General features: G+C 40.0%; 1 protein-coding gene and 1 pseudogene across 2 annotated transcripts; one reads left to right on the top strand and one right to left on the bottom strand.

Annotated features, from left to right (window-relative positions):
• Positions 1 to 2,149: 2,149 nt before the first annotated feature.
• Positions 2,150 to 8,984, bottom strand: LOC307032923 (Fc receptor-like protein 5; the record flags this gene model as incomplete). Its single annotated transcript, XM_079671200.1, has 11 exons — positions 2,150 to 3,252; positions 3,660 to 3,703; positions 3,847 to 3,912; positions 5,016 to 5,090; positions 5,386 to 5,436; positions 6,030 to 6,146; positions 6,605 to 6,853; positions 7,282 to 7,530; positions 8,049 to 8,312; positions 8,412 to 8,450; positions 8,954 to 8,984. 11 exons carry the CDS (start codon positions 8,982 to 8,984, stop codon positions 3,235 to 3,237), a joined length of 1,203 nt encoding a protein of 400 aa, XP_079527326.1. The 3' UTR covers positions 2,150 to 3,234.
• A 9,649-nt stretch (positions 8,985 to 18,633) lies between these two features.
• LOC307032922 lies at positions 18,634 to 22,077 on the top strand (annotated as a pseudogene). The gene is made up of 5 exons: positions 18,634 to 18,690; positions 20,811 to 21,057; positions 21,456 to 21,678; positions 21,766 to 21,899; positions 22,018 to 22,077. The product of its transcript is annotated as an uncharacterized misc_RNA (transcript).
• The last annotated feature ends 98 nt before the right edge of the window (positions 22,078 to 22,175 follow it).

The raw sequence follows: 22,175 nt of genomic DNA, 5'->3' as shown, positions 1-22,175 counted from the left end.
CTTCAGTGCAAGGTGACCCACAGAACTCACTTTACTAATGCTAAACTGGCTAAAATATTCCCAGATCGGAGTGATCACTGCAACAGATGCAATCAATCCCCAGCTGACCATCTGCACATGTTCTGGGCTTGCCCGAGGTTGGACACATTTTGGTCTGACATATTTGGAACCATTGAGCGGGCCTTTAACACAAAGATAGACCCTAATCCTATGACTGCACTGTTCGGCCTTCCTCCATCTGAGAATAGGCCCATTACTATACGCCGTATCATTGCCTTCACCATTGTATTAGCTAGACGCTCTATTCTCTTAAAATGGATACATGCTTCCCCACCAACACATGATCAGTGGATACGTGATGTCTTACAATGCCTTCAGATGGAGAAGTTAAGATTATCATTAAAAGGATCTCTGAAATCCTTCCATACTACCTGGGACCCACTATTAGGCCTTATCAAATAACTCCCTATCACTTCTGACACTGAGTCGCAGGTAGCTCTCTGAAAGGAAATAAATAAAATAAAAGTGACCATTCATATTACTGCTCTTCCGCCATGACCCTTTGTCTTTTGCCCTAGACTACTCATCTATATTTATTTTTCCCTCTTAATGAAACCCTTTTTCCTCACCAAGACGACAATATCTACTATTATTTTCTTCCCTTATACAGGATTCTTACAGACTGTTTTTGCTCTCGACTTTATTTTTATTTATTTGTATTTGTATTAGTATGATTATTATGATTATTATTATTTATGTTTTACTTATGATTTTTTCACTATTTGGGGCCATCCATACCTGTGGGTGGGGGGGGTTTAAATGAAAAAAACAAAAACAAACTGTAAACAAGGACTCTCTACGAACCTTGAAGTGAATACGGAGTAACACATTACTTTATTTTATTTTCAAGGAGGTCCATTGTCTAAATGTGCTAACTGTAACATCTGTACTGTTTTGTATTGATTACTACTGTTCTTGCTTCTTGTTATTTGTTGGATTATGACTTGTTTGCAATAAAAAGATTTGTAAAAAAAAAATAAAAAAGTGTATTCATAAAGTACCTTTCAACACAAGGCAATTCAAAGTGCTTGATGAAAATGAAAAACCTTAAAAGTGATATAAGTCAGAATAAATAACTTTTTTTCGTTATGACTTTTCCCCAGACTTAAGTTTTTTTTCGGATATTCAAATTTTTCTCAGTTTGTCAAATGTTTCAGAATTATTTTTAGGTTATGGTTTAAATTTACAAAGTGAAAACCTACATTCATCTTCTGTTGCAAGGCAAACCCTTCTAATGATAAAGTGCTGGACAGAAAACATAACAAATACTGACATTTTCTTTTTTAAAGCGATAATGTTGGATCTAAAAAATTTACATTTTACTTGTAGGTGTTTTTACAAGTAATTGTTTTACAATAACAAGGGATTAACATTGATTGAAGTTGTTTAAGATAAAACAGGAATTGTACTCGTCTCTTTTGCAGAATCAGGATTTAAAAGCTCACCCTCAGCAGAGGAGCCTATACGCCCCCGTGATGAAGGTAGGACTATAAATGTTCCTCATAATGGTTTGAAAATATACTTTCCATTTAAAACATTAAATGAAATGTTATGGTTAAGTAAATTAATTAAGATTAAATTACTGCTTTTTGTGGGGTTTTCACTTTCCTGTAGTTTGTTACATATATTGTATGGCACGTGAATGGTCTGCTAAGGTTACAAAAGTTCACAGTAACACTGTGACAGGAAAGAGAGGAGTCGAGCTGGTTTCACTCTGCAGGCTGATGAGGGGAAGTGGAAACAGGTGAGCAGGTGAACCAGGGTCATGTGACTGCAATCTGAGAAGTGAGGAGTTCAACATGACTCAGAGAGTGTGGAGACATCTGGTGGACAGAGGGAGCATAACAAATAATGGAGTTTTATTGTGTCATATATAATATCCATATTCAGCTCCTCTGCCACCTGCAGTCAGTTGACAAACACTGCAGACAATAAATACACAAATTATACAAATACATGAATAAAAATAGATTGAAAACGGCTGAATTTACTATAATTACTATTATTATTGGACTAAATGTGTCACAGCGACATACGTCTGGTTTCTCTTTCAGGAAGAAAAGAACAGAGTTTATTTAATCAATGCAGATGCTGTTTAAGATAGAAGCCTTTATTGTAATTATATATAAAATACAAGGAAATTACGAGTGCCCGTACGAGCAGTGCTTAAAATACGCACACATTAACAACACATTCACAAACCATTTTAGAGAAAGACAAGCAACAAAAGACAAAAACAAGAATAAGAGGAAAAGACAGTTTAAGAGCTTTAGTTAACTAAGGGAATTAAGGGAATTCTATAATATGATAAGCTTGAAAAATAAACTTAAAAACTCTGAATCGCAATCTCAGAAAAGATAAGCTTGAGTGAACAATTAAGGCAGTTCTATGATATGATAAGATAAAATAATATGTGGCTATAAAAGTAGATTAGGTTTTGAGTTCATGATGTGAGTTGCAGAGTCTCTCTCTCTGTGTGTGTGTGTGTGTGTGTGTGTGTGTGTGTGTGTGTGTGTGTGTGTGTGTGTGTGTGTGTGTGTGTGTGTGTGTGTGTGTGTGTGTGTGTGTGTGTGTGTGTTTGTGTGTGTGTGTGTGTGTGTGTGTGTGTGTGTGTGTGTGTGTGTGTTAAGCTCAGAGTGTGTATGGCTTTGGGAAGTAAACTGTTTAATAGTGAATAATGAATGAATTCATAGTATGTGAATATGCTCTCTATGGCAGAGCGGTATAACCTTGTTCAATGATGTGACGCGTTAAAGCAATATGTACAATTACAATGAATCTGAAAACAGTGACACAAAAATAGACTGTGACGTGTTTTATAGTTCATGTGTCCTCAAAGTCACCTTCACACTTTCACAAGACAGTAAATATAACACATGTTTAACCACAGACTCAGCGCGTTGCAGAAACACCTTTAACTCGGCAGTAAACCACAGCGAGAGTATTTAGAATCAGCCGTGCGTCTGAGAGATGGAACAAGTCGGTTTAACTGTGAAACCACAAGAAACTTTCATATCTTAAAACATAAATGAGCATTTCACTTTGACAACTAACCACTACATTTGTTCTTCTTCAAAGAAGGAACTATTTATTTATGATACTTTATAAACAAATATTAGCGCATTCTTAATTCATCTTTTCATTTAGGTACTGTACACTGTGTGAAGCAGTTTTTCAAAACGCCATCTTCACCTGTAAAACAAATACAGAACAAATAGGATAGGGGTATTATAGAGGTAGGCTTTGTTAAAATGTTATATATGTTTTTATATCATCTACGGGTGAGCACGATTATAAATATTTCTAAAGTTCAAGAATAATAATGAGGAATGGTACAACATCTAATTTGAAGTTGAATGCATGACTCCAGTAAATAGTATGTATGTTAGATGGTTACCCTTTTGTTCTATATATAATATATAGTTAGACCAAAATGTATATGTTTGTATAAAGTCAAAGCACATTATTTTAAACCCTCGTACAACCAACTACACACCCGTTTTGTAAAAAGTTTTCAATATTAGGATGTTTAAAATATCTACCATCCATCCAGTATGACTTAATATAATTAATTATAATAATTTAATTTTCAGTCTTACCGGCTGGATTGTAGAATACAAGGCGTCCTCTGCTACGGATGGCTCTGCATTGAAAATAGAGGTTATCATTCTCGTAACTATCATCTAGCAGTCTGAATGTTTGTATTGCCAACAAGCACATTGAACATCACAACAAAGCCTTTAAAGCTTTAAAATCAGTTATATTTCTAATCTCATTGAGTCTCACCCTGTTGTTGAGTTTCTCCCGAGCCCAAGGTGTAGTAAACGGCTGTTGGACATGATTGATCCACACCTGATAGAGAAACATCGTTACTCATCTGACACATATATAAATATTTATATTACCAGAGATGGGGTCGTTACTACAAAAAAGTAATATATTACATATTACTTTTTTAAAAAGTAATATATTACACTACTTCGTTACTGTCTACATAAAGTAACTTGTTACTTTACTCGTTACTTTACTTGTTACTTTACTCGCAGGGCCGGCCCGCCCCTCACTACAGGCAGATCACGCAGACTGTGGCGCACCTGTAAGCGCGCCACAGTTTTGCCTCTGCGAGTCTCTACTTGAACCCCCAATTACTATTGCATTTAGGAAGACATAACACAAGTCTTTATTTTGATATGCTCTTTAATAAAATAGGCTACCAGCCTACCACAACAAGCTAACAGTCTGTGAAACGTAAAGACACTAATTAATTAAACCAGTTCAAGACGCATTTTTCTTAATCTTATCATTCTTTATGAGCGCAGTAACGGTAAGGTATCTAATTACTTATTTATTTAGTATTCCATAACTTAGTAACAGAGATGGTCAAACTAAAGTGGTAGAGACATGGCAGAATTCCTACAATGAAGCGGGACATTGAACTGTTCACCCGTGAGAGGGCGATCAAGAAAAGAGAGCGAGTGGCCCCGTTGAGGAAGTTTACAGATGAATAGACTCAGCCATGTTTATGCAGCACTGCACGTGGAGATGTGGACGCGCAAATCGCGCAGATTACGTAGGCCTACATGGATACAAACCTGCGGCGGAAACCCCTCTTGTCTGTCAGTGAGTGTGATTATTTTATAAAAGTAAAGAAGTAACGCATGTCGGGGCAATGTTAGTAACTGTGATTACTGAATTATAAAAGTAACGCGTTACACTACTCCGTTACCGACAAAAGTAATATTATTACAGGTTACACCCAACTCTGACTATTACTAGAAAATCAGGCCAATTGTTTTTCCAATGTTCTGAAAAAGGGCCAAAAACATGATTATCTTTGGACAAACAGTCCCAAGGTATTTAAAGATGCCCAAGTATGCTTTTTGTGGTCTCACATAAGTAAGAAAAGCATGTAAGGTGACATTAAAGCAGTAGTAGCACTGTCAGGTTTTAAGTACCTTTTTTCTTCCTGGTTTGTGATACCACAGCATACGTCATTTGGCCTGAATCCACTGCACTGGCCTCTACTGGAACTAGTAAAACATACATATAGTTTAGTTGACATGACAGATAAATGGACAGAAAAATAATGAGACAGAAAAACAGCCAGTGTTTATTAAGTACAGAATATTGTTATATTTTAATTTGATATGTAACATCCTTTAAACAATTGGTCATATTGTAATACCACAAATAACTACACTCTAGTTATTTCGCACATGAAAAAAAAGCCTTTGAATCTTCTATTTAAAAGTCATAGTATACTAAGGTAAGCTAATTACATTACGTAGATCTTTATGAAGGATACAACCTGGTTTGTGCTCTCACCTGTGTGATGCTCAGCCGGTCCAGGTGTTAACGTGGAGAGGCAGAGCAACACTGCAGCAAAGTAAAGGAAAAACACATTAAAATCAAACCAGAAACAGAAGAAGATTCAGACATGGCTAACGAGTATGGAAACCATTTTGTGACATCAAACATAAATGGATCTATTTTTAAAAGGTAGAAGAACCCATACATTAAATACAAATAAGATCTATAGGGACGCAGACCTTCACCAAATACCTTCACAGCGTTGAGAAAGATAATTAATGTAATGGCTCAAAATAGAATTGAGTGTTTCCTTATTATCAACACCTCGAATCCTTAATGTCACGAAATTAGTTTTTTCATTATTCTTAGGAGGGGTGTGATGGCGTTTAGTCGTCTCATTTAGACACTTGTTAGCAACCGTCATTTTTAAATCCACCAGTCGGGTATTTACTGACGTATTTTATGACTTTGAACAAAACGATCAAATCTCTTCAGCTTGTGTTAACCACAGACCTGATTTCAGGCTTAAACCAAAACAAATACTTCGACACAAGGGAACACAAAGTATTTAAATGCTGACTCCTTTCAGGTTTTTAAGACTCATTCCTGCAGCTCTCCATAGCCTATTGTAGCAGATTGTTGGTGAATTGTATTCGTACCTCTGTGCCGATAACTTTTGCAAAATTGATGTATTCCCACGGCCAGCAGCAGAAGCATCGATGAAACAGAGACAAAGATCCACGGGGCGAGAGTGGAGGAAGAGTCTTCAGCTGAAACTGAAATAGGAATGATTAACTTAGGAGCAGACGGTAATCACATGAATTTCTTAACATCATTTTGACATGCATCATCAAAGTGATGAACACATTATAAATCAATACGTATAATACTATTAAATGATATATAATATTCTGCAATTTTTGTGCTTTAAGTTTATTTTGATGCCATGAGTTTTGTCCTATTACTTGTCAAATGTAGTACAATTAATACTGTAGGAGAAGTGGAATAAATACCCAAGATCTGAGTATTTCTTCCACTTCTCATTCAATTCAAAGATGGAAAGATTCAAAAGGTTAAATGTCATATAATAGACACACCTACGGTATAGTTGTGTCTATGATATGAACAACTTGGGTCACAGGTTCCTCAACAACGTAATTACAAGAAATTTTAAAAAAAAAGGTAACATTTGAATGCAAGTATGTTACTTGTATTACAACATAAAATATCTCACCTCTGACAGCCAGCCAGCTCTCTGGAGATTCTCCACCATCAGGGATGCTGCACTTATAGAGTCCTTCATCAGATTTAGAAACTCTTTGGATGGTGATGTTTCCTGAAGAGCTGCTCCTGATGAGGCGGCCATCTTTATAGAAGTCAGCTGAGAGGATGGAGGAAGTGGTCGTCTTTTTTCTGCAGCTCAGAGTCACAGATTCTCCGTCTCTCACAGGGAGGAGAGGACTCTCCAGGATCACAGAGCCAGCTGGAAAACAACGGTTTTAATGCCTTTCATAACATTTGAAGAAACTGCATACGTTAATAACAACAACGCTACAGTCAATGAATCATGAATGCTAAATCTACCATGAAATGTTTTGGCCCCAATCAATAAAAAGCCCCATTACATGTTTGCCCCATGTTTGTTCAACCCTTCACTTTGTTGAGTGTCAAATAGCCTCACGTGGAGCACTGAACTCCCTCAGTGTAACACACAAGCCTGGCAGGAAGTAGATCACTCGGAAAATTGGCGAGATAATCGAAACTCAGAAACGTATAAACAAAATGATGTCTGTCATTACAGTGATTGCTCACTTTGTGTGCACTAGTTTTGACTTATCTCTTCCTTTAGCTTTCTCTTAACGTCTTTTTCGTTTCATTCCCAGAGAAAATCTCATACATTTCTGATCTCACCTCTGACAGTCAGCCAGCTCTCTGGAGATTCTCCACCATCAGGGATGCTGCACTTGTAGAGTCCTTCATCAGATTTAGAGACTCTGCGGATGTTCAGGTTCTCTGTAGAGCTGTATCTGATGAGGCGGCCATCTTTATAGAAGTCAGCTGAGAGGATGGAGGAAGTGGTCGTCTTGTTTCTGCAACTCAGAGTCACAGATTCTCCCTCCATCACAGGAAGCACATGACTCTCCAGGATCACAGAGCCACCTGAACCACATCGGGATCAAACATTCAGTTTGAGTTTTGTAGTAGAGGTTATTTACAATAGAACAATTGTTAATTTAGACGAAGGCATTGTGAAGATACTTCACGGGTTGTAACATGCCCAGAATAATTGAAAATATCAGAAATAAACTGAACACATTGATGAATACATGAGAAATCAGAGTGTGTTATTTATATAATATTTTTAGACAATTATTAAAATGACAACGGAGACAGGAGAAAACCACAATTTGTTTTAGATTTTAGAAATAGTTGTTTGCAATTGTGTGACTTTAATCCAATAGTAGGCTATGCTTAATAACCACACTCAGCTTTGTGCACGCTGTTTACTTTGATTGCACTTTCTTGATGAATTATTTTCTTTATTTACAATATTAAGATGGAAAAAAATCATTTTTTGCTAAAAAGGGATATGTTTATTTTATAACCTTGGCATCATTGCACTTGTTTTGTTCTTCTCACAAACATTGTATAGAAAGAATATGTTAATGTCAACATACCGGTGACAATGACATTCGCATTGTTGCTTTTCTTCCCTCCAGCCTCACACCAGTAATCTCCACTTTCCTCTTTATAAGGAGATTTAATGGTGCAATTAAACTGATGAAACGAGCCCCATTTTGAGCCATCACAAGTTTCCTTTCCTGCTTTGTTCCGCCGTAAAATGTTCACATCAGTCAAACCATCGAAGCCCACACATCTTAAAGAGAAAGGCTCGTATTCAAAGACTTGAAGTCTGGATGGTTCGATCCAAACATCTGCATCTGAAACAGAAAAATACATTTGTTGTTGAAATTAATGTATAGCACTTTAAATAAAGTTATGATTTGTTTTGCTTTCTTTTTGGTAAACAAGCTTCTTACCAACTTTCTGTTCACAGAGCTGCAGAAACACCGTCATCCCTGCAGAGACAACAGAGACAAACATCACACAGATTCTTTATATTAGATATTATAACTTTATATCTTTGATAGATAATACTTTTAAAACTATTTGAAAAATCTTAAAATGTTAATCATTTGTATTTATTCATATGGAGGTAGATTTGTCTCACTATGATGTGTTTGGACGGATCAACAGCCTGTGTGTAAATGTAAAAAAACATCAAAAATTCCCAAAAGGATTTGTAAAATAACAAAAATATGAATGGAAAATGTGTAAAGAATTTATAAAATGCACGTCAAGCAGCAATTATTTTCAGATTGCATCTGAAAATGCTTGAAACCACGTCATCGTCCCAAAATGGCAGTGACACATATAGACTTGTTTTTACATTTACACACGGGTTAGTGATCTGTTCTCACAAATAATATTGACACAAATCTACCTCCATATGTTCCTTTAGCTAATATGATCTAGTATCATCTTTTATATGAAAATCAGCAGATGAAGACTCAGTACTCACACAGTGTGATGCAGAGCGCTGTGGCCTCCATGGTGTCTGGCTGCTGACTGAGTGAACCTCACACTGAAATATAAAAAGAAGAAGAGGGGTGGTCTCTTCCTGTGTGGCTCACTAATGAAACGCCTTGTAGCTCAGACGCGTGTCATGGAAGGAAATACGTGTCAGTGGTGGGGTTAATATTAGAGGCTGAGGCCAAAAACTCTCATGTGAGAAAGACGACTTTACGTCTTGATGTGCAGAACAGACAAACAGCATTATGACATGAAGGAAAAATATACTTTAACACAACTACTTACACAGAATTAAACATTGTTATGATTCTGTCTTTAAAATATTGAGTACCACAAGGCTCAATTATTGCCACATCTGTATTGCCAAATAATAATACAAAATAATTGGCAGTTTTGATTTTGTTTTGAAATCCTTCTTATGGACTCAATATATGTGTTTATTCATAATAATAATATTAGCAATAACATTATAAGGCAGTTTGAAAAGGTGATTTTAACATAAATAACATCAATGACCTGGTTCTTGGTGTGATTTGGTCCGAATAAAGCAACATCTACAATATACCTGCATATTAAAGTCAAATCTTTCATTTTAATTTAATTCACATATTTAAATAATAATGTTTAAAAAACTGCCGCCTCTATGACTTTCATCTGTTATGCAGGTGATTGTAGAACTAAATGAGAAAAAAAGGTCCAGATGTACTAATGCATGAGTCTTGTGATTAGCAGTCCCTTTGTTATTAACACAACCTTGATCAGCCCTTCACTTAACCACACGGTACATCAGGCTACCTTAAAGTACTCCAGATACATTTAGTTTTACTGCACGTGTTTTCCGGGTGGTTTTCAGACGCTGGCTGCACGTGAGCCGAGGGGCCCGTCTACCTGTTTCTGTCTGTGGGTTCCTCGTGTGGTTTTTATTCTGAAAGTTAAAGATGAAGAAGCTGAAACTGTAACAAGGGGCAAAAGCTACAAAAGGAAGAACAGTGGCCCCCATGTTGGAGAAAAGTCTGCTAAAAGTTCACTATCTGTTGGTGGCTGCTAAGGGAAATGACCCACATGCAAACAAGCTAGTTGCATTTCAGTGTTTGATTACAAAAAGCTCAAACACGGACAGAGGCTGCAGGACACTTATACCCTGCTGGATGATGAGGGGAAGTGGAAACAGGTGAGCAGGTGAACCAGGTCATGTGATGGGACTCTGAGAAGTGAGGAGTTCAACATGACTCTGAGAGTGTAGAGACATCTGGTGGACAGAGGGAGGAAATACAGTGCATCCATTTTTTATTCAGCTAGAAGCTGTGATGTTTAAAATCCAAATGTAGTTATTATACCTGAAAGCATGCAGATGTTTCCAATAACAAATAAAGTAGGTTTATTTATTAATATGTAATATTCAAAGGAAGGTCATATGATCAGTAACTCTGTCTCCTTAATAGTCAGTTGACTAAAACACTGCAGATAAGTAGATATCATAGCAATAATGATACAAAAAATCTTATTTCATCTTATCTTATAATAATAGAAGTAAAAACAATTTCATAAGTTTCAGTGAAACAAAAACATAAAAGTTTTTTTCGGAGCCCGTCCAGCTAGCTTGCTAAGGACTGTGCTATGTAGGCCACCCTCTTATTAATTGGTGTGAAAATGACAAGTGACAATTGGAAAATGTCAAATATGTAGCTGTTGGTACAGGGACACAGTAATATCTAAATTATGCTTTGACACAAGGAGCTGATACTTGGACTGTGATATTTTGACCACACTCTAATTGACTGGTGTGAAAATTGTGACGATTGGACATTGTCAAATATTTAGCTGTTTTCAGGACCCTGTAATGTTGGTACAGGAACACGGGCATATCTCGATTATGCCTTGCCACAGGGAGCCGATACTTGGACTGTGCTATGTTGGCCACCCTTTAATTAATTGGTGTGAAAATTGAGACAATTGGACAATGTCAACTATTTAGCTGTTTTGAGGACCCAGTAATGTTTGTACAGGGACACGATCATATCTCGATTATGCCTTGACACAGGGAGCTGTTATTTGGACTGTGCTATGTTGGCCACCCTCTAATTAATTGGTGTGAAAATGGAGACAATTGGACAATGTCAACTATTTAGCTGTTTTGAGGACCCAGTAATGTTGGTACAGGGACACGGGCATATCTCAATTATGACTTGACACAGGGAGCTGATACTTGGAGTGTGCTATTCTGGCCATCCTCTAATTAATTGGTGTGAAACTGCAGACAATTGGACAATGTCAAATATTTAGCTTTTTTGAGGACCCTGTAATGTTGGTACAGGGACACGGCATATCTCGATTATGCCTTGACACAGGGAGCTGATACTTGGACTGTGCTATGTTGGCCACCCTCTTATTAACTGGTGTGAAAATGGAGACAATTGGAAAATGTCAAATATTTAGCTGTTTTGAGGACCCTGTAATGTTTGTACAAGGACACGGGCATATCTCAATTATGCCTTGATACAGAGAGCTGATACTTGGACTGTGCTATGTTGGCCACCCTCTAATTAATTGGTGTGAAAATGGAGACAATTGGACAATGTCAAATATTTAGCTGTTTTGAGGACCCAGTAATGTTGGTACAGGGACACGGGCATATCTCAATTATGCCTTGACACAGGGAGCTGATACTTGGACTGTGCTATGTTGGTCACCCTCTAATAAATTGGTGTGAAAATGGAGACAATTGGACAATGTCAAATATTTAGCTGTTTTGAGGACCCAGTAATGTTGGAACAGGGACACAGTAATATCTCAATTATGCTTTGACACAAGGAACTGATACTTGGACTGTGATATTGTGGCCACCCTCTAATTGATTGGTGTGAAAATTGTGACCATTGGACATTGTCAAATATTTAGCTGTTTTCAGGACCCTGTAATGTTGGTACAGGAACACGGGCATATCTCGATTATGCCTTGACACAGGGAGCCGATACTTGTACTGTGCTATGTTGGCCACCCTCTAATTGATTGGTGTGAAAATTGAGACAATTGGACAATGTCAAATATTTAGCTGTTTTGAGGACCCAGTAATGTTGGAACAGGGACACAGTAATATCTCAATTATGCTTTGACACAAGGAACTGATACTTGGACTGTGATATTGTGGCCACCCTCTAATTGATTGGTGTGAAAATTGTGACCATTGGACATTGTCAAATATTTAGCTGTTTTCAGGACCCTGTAATGTTGGTACAGGAACACGGGCATATCTCGATTATGCCTTGACACAGGGAGCTGATACTTGTACTGTGCTATGTTGGCCACCCTCTAATTGATTGGTGTGAAAATTGAGACAATTGGAGAATGTCAAATATTTAGCTGTTTTGAGGACCCAGTAATGTTGGTACAGGGACACGGGCATATCTCAATTATGACTTGACACAGGGAGCTGATACTTGGACTGTGCTATTCTGGCCATCCTCTAATTAATTGGTGTGAAACTGCAGACAATTGGACAATGTCAAATATTTAGCTGTTTTGAGGACCCTGTAATGTTGGTACAGGGACACGGCATATCTCGATTATGCCTTGACACAGGGAGCTGATACTTGGACTGTGCTATGTTGGCCACCCTCTAATTAACTGGTGTGAAAATGGAGACAATTGGACATAGTCAAATATTTAGCTGTTTTGAGGACCCAGTAATGTTGGTACAGGGACACAGTAATATATCAATTATGCTTTGACACAAGGAACTGATACTTGGACTGTGATATTTTGGCCACCCTCTAATTGATTGGTGTGAAAATTGTGACCATTGGACATTGTCAAATATTTAGCTGTTTTCAGGACCCTGTAATGTTGGTACAGGGACACGGGCATATCTCAATTATGCCTTGACACAGGGAGCCGATACTTGGACTGTGCTATGTTTACCACCCTCTAATTAATTGTTTTGAAAATTGAGACAATTGGACAATTTCAAATATTTAGCTGTTTTGAGGACCCTGTTATGTTTGTACAGGGACACGGGCATATCTCGATTATGCCTTGACACAGGGAGCTGATACTTGGACTGTGCTATGTTGGCCACCCTCTAATTCATTGGTGTGAAACTGCAGACAATTGGACAATGTCAAATATTTAGCTGTTTTGAGGACCCTGTAATGTTGGTACAGGGACACGGGCATATCTCGATTATGCCTTGACACAGGGAGCTGCTACTTGGACTGTGCTATGTTGGCCACCCTCTAATTAACTGGTGTGAAAATGGAGACGATTGGACAATGTCAAATATTCAGCTGTTTTGAAGACCCTTTAATGTTTGTACAGTGACACGATCATATCTCAATGATTCCTTCCCACAGGGAGCTGATACTTGGATACTTAATTTGCATTAGCTCACATTTTGTAATGGATTTATTTAACCTGTTGTCTTTATATCAGTTCCCAACCCAGTCTCACATCTAAACGTGTAATAACTACGTTGGCCCACAACTTGGGACGTAGTATTTCTACAAAAATGCCTCTGAAATTGTAGGATTCCTACATTTGTATTCACCATTCATTTCCAATGGCTGGCTATGTCACGTGATCTTCAACTTTCTCTCCGCAGACAAAAAAAAAACATGGCCAACCTTTGTTTTATTCTCGGTGGAAAATGCCTATTTAAAGGTTAGTTTGGCCATTAAAATGCGTTTTGATGTAATTTGATGCGAAAAATATGAGTTGTTATTTCAGATTATTTTTGCAGTGGATGTACATGATCTTTAGTTTGCTAGTTATTAGGAAGATTACTACAGGAAATTGTACACATTCAACGTTTTCATCATTGGTAAGGTGGTTGCCATGGACACTGCTATCGAGTGCAGTTACGTTTATTATGAACGTATCTTAAATACGTTCATAATAACTTTGCCATTTATTGTTTTGCTTATAATAATGATAATAGTCATTTATAAATATCATTTTTAGAGCACACATTTGAAATCGACGATCGGAATATATGGTTAATTAAAATCAGTAGGCGGGGCTGTCATTTCGCTAATTCAATATGATATCCGGAAAAAAATTCAGAGTTTAGGATGGCCGATGACACTACACTACCCATAATCCCCAGCTATCGTTTGGGACTACAGTCCCGTTGACAAACCCCGTGATTAATCTTCAAGCTCTGGGATTTGGATGTTGGAGTGGCAGTGCGCCAAGGTTACGCCGAGCGTCAAGCTCTTTGAAATGGAACAAAACCATGGCAGACTATTCAAAACTGGACTTGAACGCCCCCCCAGAACTACACATGCTGGCTATTGTGTTTCGCAACATGTTCTCTATGGCACGTCTCTACTGGGAATTGTAGTTTTAAAAGAAGTTTTCGTTTTTCACAAAATGAGAAGTTGACAGTTTTACACTGTGTACAGCCCTGGAGGTTTAGGCGATAGGAAACACATTGGTGTGTACAAATTTAAAACATGTAATTACTAAATGGGTGAAAATCGTTTGTATCCATAATGGGCAATATGTGGGCAATATGTGTGTATGTATACACACGTATTGATAGACATGAACCTGTATACACACATATTGATAGACATGAATCTCTCTGTTCTTGTTCCACACTGTATACACACGTATTGATAGACATGAACCTGTATACACACATATTGATTGACATGAACCTCTCTGTTCTTGTTCCACAGATCTTTCTTCAGGCTCTGCAGCTCGTTCTCGTTCCTCTGTTTCTCTGCATGGAGATCCTGCAGCTCAGAGTATTTAGATTCGAACTGAAGCAAACTGACAACATTAAGAACCAAACAATGAGGAGAGATTCATGTATATTTATTAACAATTTAAATGAAAATAAACCTTGCTCTTCTTGTTTTCCAGGTCATCATTCAGGGTCTGGACATTCTTATCAGATTCCTCCCTCCTCTGCTCCTCAAAGAGCTGCTGCTCAGATTTGCAAGAGAGGAAGAGAGAAACATTATCAGAAGTGACTTTTAATGTGCCAAACAAAAACGTGTTGTCATTGCATTTATGGCAGATCCTGTATCTTGATATGAAGATTGTTTTTAAAAGTTGTGTCATTCCTCACTTAGATGTTTGCGCTTGTCCTTCACTGTTTCCTTTAAAACAATAGTTACTGCTGTAACTACAGTTCTATGAGTCCCGGATGACCACCAGAGGCGGTGATTTAGCACTGGATATATCCATCACACAGATGCGCAGTTCGAGTACCAATAACAACAAAGTCACCTGTGACCCACGAGACACCGGCTACATAGGCCGGCGTCATCAGTGGATCTGTTCCCAGAATCTTCTCGCGAGCACACAAGAATTCTGAGTGACAGTAAACTCTGTTTCCAAGACGGAGCCCTCGGGGTGCTAGGGGGACGCTGCCGTAAAGCCCCTCTCAGGAACAGGGACACCGACCTGTGGCACCCCACCGTGACGCCGTCATGTTGGGCAGAAATAGCAGCCACATAAACTCTCAGAGTGGAGAGAGAACGTCCACTATCTAGAAGGGACTGCTGTCTGGGCAACAGTGTACATGCTGTCCCAAGGAACAGGCACATGCTTGCCCCCCAGTTGGGGTAGAAAGTGCGTGAGTGCAAGCTGCACAGCCTGAAGTTCTAGCAGGTTGACATGGTGTGCCCTGCCGCACCACACCCCACCCTGAGAGACATGCACCCATGGTGACGGTCTCCTGACGGGATGGGATGGCGCCCATGGGCATGCCCATCAGGAGATAGGCCCTGCCCTTCCAGCGTGACAGAGAGTGGAGGCAATGCTGCGACACCCTGACTTTCCTGTGCCTGTGCCACTTGGCGTCCAAGTGAAGGCTGTTCAGCCACATGGGGCGCAACGACAGCGGGCCTAAAGGCCCAAAGACCGAGGCAGCCGTCAGTCCGCCCAAGGGCCGGAGGAACTGAATATAAGACACCATCTTGCCTGGCCCACGTGGAAGTAGGCATCCCTCAAGTCCATGGTTGCGAACCACACCCCCTGTGCATATGCTGTGGTCAGTATATGGAATAGCAGCACCTTGAGGAATCTGTTGATTCCTCTGATGTCCAAGATCAGGCGAAATCCGCGTAGAACCCCCTGGGCTGAGCAGAGTGTCTACTGGCTCGATTGCGTCCTTGGCCAGAAGGATGGAAAGCTGTTGGACCAGAGCTAGGGCCTCGGCCAGATCACTCACGACTGTAATTTTTTCCCGGCCGAAGGCTAGGGCCCGGAACTGCGGTTTGTACCCCTGGGTTAAGGTGAAAACCACCCAACGGCCGGAAGTACAGACAACCCAGTAACTGTGCTGCTGCTGTGAAAGCAGCCGGCGACAGGCCCCGACCTGCCTCCGGAGCCCCCTGAGGCACAGGCCGGATGAGTGGGCCACTTGGACCTGCGCAGACCACCACTGTAAGCCGGTGGCTGAGTGCGGCTGCTAGAGGGGCCCCTGGGCCTGCTGGGCTTGTCTGCCTAGCTTGGTCAGCAGGCTCCAGTGCCTACAGGGCAGCTGCCCCAAACAGCTCCAAAAGCAGGCCAAACCTGGTGACGAGTCTGCACCAATAAGGACATAACTCGTCCCAATTCCCTAAACATTAGGGCAAGGCTTACAGTGATGCATCACTGAGGCCCAGCAAAGAAGGCTCAACCGGAGCCTGCTGCAGAGAGGTAGAGACAGCCAGCATCAGATGGGAGAGGGAGTTTCTGTTACGACCCGTGTTTGCCGCTGTGTCGTAGGCCTTACAGAGCAGCTCGTCTGTGACCCTGCACTGATGCCGAGGGCACCTGGCATCAGGATCAAGAATCGGGGAGGCGATGGCAGGCTCAATGGATGGCAAGCGACCCAGCCCCACCCTCGCCGGATCCTGCATGGCAGCGGAGTGGGAGAGGGCCCTGGTGTCTCTCCAGCATGCATGGAGCTCCCTCAGGTACTCCTCTGAAGGATGAACAGTGGGAGTGACAGGGTGAGGGAATGCTCCTGTTTCGGGACAACATTAACATGGGATCACTCCGGTCATACTTACTTCGTCTCACTGGAATATTAACGGTCAGATTGAATACAACATCGACCCAATTTCTCCGGTCAATGACGGGAGAGTTTTGAAAGTGACAAAACACTGTTCCACACATTTAAAAACACTTAAACAATTAAACAATGTTTACCCCGGATTCAGGCACCTTCCCTGGCTTGTAAAATGCAGTGATGAGCCCTGGAGGTATCATAATATTTAAAACATGTATACCCAGGATACAATCACTTTTCCTGGCTTGTAACGTGTTGTGAAGCAGCCTGTTCTCTGGGTGCAGTCTGGGTGCAAGAGTCATGTGCTGCAAGGATCTCTCCGGTTGCGCTCTGTGAGTCTCACACCCCACTTCTCTCTGGCTGCTCTCTCCCTCTATTCACAGCACTTTCCCCCAGCTTTCAAAGACTTATTGCTGGGTGGAATAGCAATGTGCATCACCCTGGGTCTCTGCCTGTGTGCCTGTGAGTGTGAGACCCTGCTAACAGCAGTGACTCTGCTGTACTTATCTTCTTTTACATTGAGTCAAATGTGGACGAAATTGACAGTTTCCTGTCCATATGACCGGCTGTTTATGCAGTCAAATGCGCATTGGGTGCAGTCTGGGTGGGAGAGCCATGTGCTGCAAGGAGCTCTCTGTGTCTCTGTGTGAGTCTCACACCCCGCTTCTCTCTGGCTGCTCTCTCCCTGCTCTCTCCCTGTATTCACAGCACTTTCCCCCAGCTTTCAAAGACTCATTGCTGGGTAGAAAAGCCTTGTGCATCACCCTGGATCTCTGCATAGGTGCCTGTGAGTGTGAGACCCTGCTAACAGCAGTGAACGTGCTGCCAGCATTACGAACATGTTAATCAGGCGTTTTTAGCTCATAGGTGGCCTGCCATGGGCCCCCACCCGTGGAAAGAAGAAAAAAGTAAAGAAAACGGTCAATTATATTTTAAAATAATCGAAAATGAAGTTAAAAAAGATTCTCGAAAAAACAACTAATTCCCCTTTCACACCAATGCGTTTTCAGCTCCGGCTCGGAGCTGGAGCCTGAAAAGTACAGTTTTTTCCTGTTCACACCGCAGCGGCGCCGCCTCTTAGCTCCGGAATCCGGTTCACTTCCAGCTCCAAAAAATTGTCGGCCTAGAGGCAAGAGCTTCGGAGCTTCAGAGCTAAGAGGCGGCGTCGCTTACGTCTCTCTTACGTCGAGGCGTGCAGGAAACTAAACCCACCTCCCCTGAACATGGGTCGACTGAAGAGTCTCGTCATGCCTGCCTACAAGCAGTATTGCTTATAAACACACTTTATAAAGTCAGGCAACACTAACCACGCTTCGTGTGATTCTGTTTATTTGTACCTTACTTTGACCATCCGTGCACTGTCATTGATCATTGTGGAGAGCAGGCAGACGTTTTGTTTTGTATTATAGCAGCTATCGGATGGAATCAATATATGGGCTTCACAGGTCACACACACAAAAACACACCTACATCATTAGTTGCATACATGTATTCCAATGGCTGTCAGGGCCCCATTATACACAGGCAAAGAAACCAAGAAATGACAAGCATGTAATTCAATGGTAAAATGTCACATCTGGTAATATACAGTAAAAATGACAAATTGAACTATTTTCCTCCGATATAAAACCCTGACATTACAAAATGCATGATTTTATACCGGTATGGCGAAGGGATCAAAAGATGTGGTTATAATGGGAGTGGATGGGACCTTTTTGTCCGTGAGTGGCTAATATGTGAGTTTTTTGTTTAATCTGATTCTGCGCAAAAACTAATAATAATAATAAAATAAATGTTGTTGCTAATCTTTGACATATCCAAGACTGTGATAAAAAAAAGCTGACCCCCCCCAACATTCATTATATGGAAAATAACTGCCTTTATTTTGTGCATGTTTTTCATAGAAAACGCACAATCATGTTTTCAAACTGGCAGTTAAAGGGTTAAAATCCTGAACATACGTTAACATTTGGTATTTTTGATCAGGACTGAAGTTGATTGAAAGCTATAATCCCAAAAAGGTTTTAAGAATATGAATCTGTTGTCATTTTAGAGCAGTTTTTGAAGTGGAAATCTTTGTCCCGAATGACTAATGTGTGACTTTTTTGTGCAAAAACAAATAATTCAAAAAAAAAATGTTGCTGCTAATCTTTGACATATCCAAGACTGTGATAAAAAAGAGCCAGTCCCCAGATATGTATTTTTTGGGAAATACATAATTTTCTCTGTTTTCATCATGAAAAAAAACAGCGGTTTCATGTATTGAAAATGGCATTTAAAGGGTTAAAATCCTGAAAATGATTACATTTTTGGTATTTTCTATTAGGGCGGAAGTTGATTTGAAGGTTGAACCCAAAACAGTTGTGAAAAAAACCTTTTAATATAATGTAAAGTAAAGTATTTTGCAGTGGACATTTTTGTCTCAAATGACTAATTTGCGTAGTCAATCTGTTACACAGTGAATTAAAGACCGATTTGAAAAATTGAAATTGGAATTCCAAAATAGATCGAGAAAATAGCCTTGTTACAAAAAATCAGGCCATTTGCACCAACAGAACCAAAGTTATTGCAAAATGAAAAGTGAAAAATGACCCATATGGTCAAAAACGTCCACAGTGATACCGGAGGGGATAAAGTTATGATTTTTTATTGTGTTGTTGCATCTTTTTTTCTGCTTTCTTTTTGGTAAACAAGCTTCTTACCAACTTTCTGTTCACAGAGCAGCAGAAACACCATCATCCCTGCAGAGACAAAAGAGACAAACATCACTCACATTTTTTATATTAACTTTTATTACCTTGACTTTATTGTTTAAATATATCTTTGATAGATGATACTTTTAAAACAATTTGAAGAATTGTAAAATATTAATAATTTGTATTTATGCATATGGAGGTAGATAATTAATATGATGTGTTCGGACAGATCAATAGCCCGTGTGTAAATGTAAAAACACTTAGAAAAATTCCCAAAAGGATTTGTAAAATCATAAAGATATTAATGGAACATGTGTAAAGAATTTATAAAATGCACGTCGAGCAGCAATTATTTGATTACTCTGAAAATGCTTGAAACCCCGTCATCGTCCCAAAATGGCAGTGACACGCGTAGACGTTTTTTACATTTACACACGGGTTAGTGATCTGTTCAAACCAATAATATTGATACAAATCTAGCTCCATATATTCCTTTAGCTAATATAATCTAGTATCATCTTTTATGTGAAAAACAGCAGATAAGACACAGGACATCGGGTTGGCAGGACCCCCGGCAGAAGAGTAGTCGGCGGGACCCCCAACGGGACAGGACATGGAGTTGGCAGGACCCCCAGCGGAACCTCCAACGGCACTTGAGTAGGGACTTGAGTGGGGACTCGAGAGAGGGCTTGAGATGGAACTCGAGAGGAAACTTGAGAGTTGACTTGAGAGGGATCTCGATAGGGAACTCGAGAGGAGACTCGAGGGAGGGCTTGAGAGGTAACTCGAGAGGGGACTTGAGAGAGAACTCGAGAGGTGACTGGAGAGGGGACTCGAGAGGGAATAATGGCCAAACTAACTTTAAAATAGGCATTTTCCATCGAGAATAAAACGAAGTTCGGTCATGTTTTTTTTTTCTGCTGGGAGACGCCAGCCATTGTTGAATGGTGAAAAAAAACGTACAATTTCAGAGGCGTTTTTGTAGAAATACTACGTCTTACGTTGTGGACCAACGTAGTTATTACACATTTTTTTATGAGACTGGGTTGGTGCATCGTGTGACAAATACAGTGATTTCCTTCCATTAACATCATAGTTCTGCAGTATTTGTATAAACCAGATGATTCCTTGTCTCTCTCTTTCAGACGCAGCACATTGTCTCAGAGAGACTGCAGGTCTTTGAATACGAGCCCTTCTCTTTTCTCTGCGAGGGTCTTGGCTCTGCTCTGAGGGGGTTTAGGAACAACAATGAGTTAATTCAGGGTTGTTATAATATTGCTTCATCAACACTGAACTGCACCATTCAACAGGCCTATGATTCAGACAGCGGGGTTTACTGGTGTGAGGATGAGAAAGGAGAGAAGAGCAACTCCATCAACATCACCGTCACCGGTATGTTTATCATAATTAAGATTTGTTTTAAACTGCAATGCTCTTTTCTTTTAATTCAGATATAATGCACCTATTTGTCAATGTTACATCTAAATACAGTACATCTAAAACATATTGATTCTGACAAAGTGTGTCATAAATATGCAGGAAGTGCACTGACCCTTAGCTTTTTAGATATGCAGACGATACACTTCTCTATGTTACTATCTAATTTCTGATTTATTGATCATGTAGTTCTGTTTATTTCTGATATGTTCATTCACTATGTGTATGATGCCACCATATTTTACATTCACTGTATGTTCAGGATGACATTTCTTCACTCTGTCTAGATCATCTCCTATTCTTTATTATAAATAACCAGATGAGACTAAACATTTTATTCCCATGTTGTTCAGCTGGCTCTGTGATCCTGGAGAGTCCTGTGCTTCCTGTGATGGAGGGAGAATCTGTGACTCTGAGCTGCAGAAACAAGACGACCACTTCCTCCATCCTCTCAGCTGACTTCTATAAAGATGGCCGCCTCATCAGGAGCAGCTCTACAGGAATCTGATGAAGGACTCTACAAGTGCAGCACCTCCGAATGTGGAGAATCACCAGAGAGCTGGCTGGCTGTCAGAGGTGAGATATTGCATTAAAGCTAACATTTGGGGGATATATCTGGAGTTTCAGGATTATATATATATTCACGTTGTGTTGTGTTTGCAGCTGTTCACAGAGAGACGTGTCCCTCCTCGGATCACTCCCTTCACGTCCTCCTCGTCTTAAGGACTGTGTTCAACGTAGTGATGGTGGCTCTGCTGCTGCTGCTGGTGGGACTGCTGCATTGTGGGAAACTCAGGGTCACACAGAAATAACTCATGTAGAAAGATCAGAGATAGTTTGGTCATCAACACAATGAACACCACGAGCTGAGGACATGATCACTTTCTTCAGCGTTTGATCTCTTCTTTTGCTCAGGTTGAGTGTGAGGTGTGTAACTTCTCTGTGTCTCATGATGGTACGAGCAGCAGCTGTTAGACTTTCTCACACTCAAGACTAAGTTAAAAACCACAGAGGTACTGACTGACACATGCATTTATTTTAGAAGGCGAGCTGAGGGTATGTTGTTCTGAGTT

Source organism: Notothenia rossii, assembly GCF_949606895.1.
Source record: "Notothenia rossii genome assembly, chromosome: 3".
Classification (NCBI taxonomy): Eukaryota; Metazoa; Chordata; class Actinopteri; order Perciformes; family Nototheniidae; genus Notothenia; species Notothenia rossii.
This window is presented reverse-complemented; position numbering and strand designations above follow the sequence as displayed.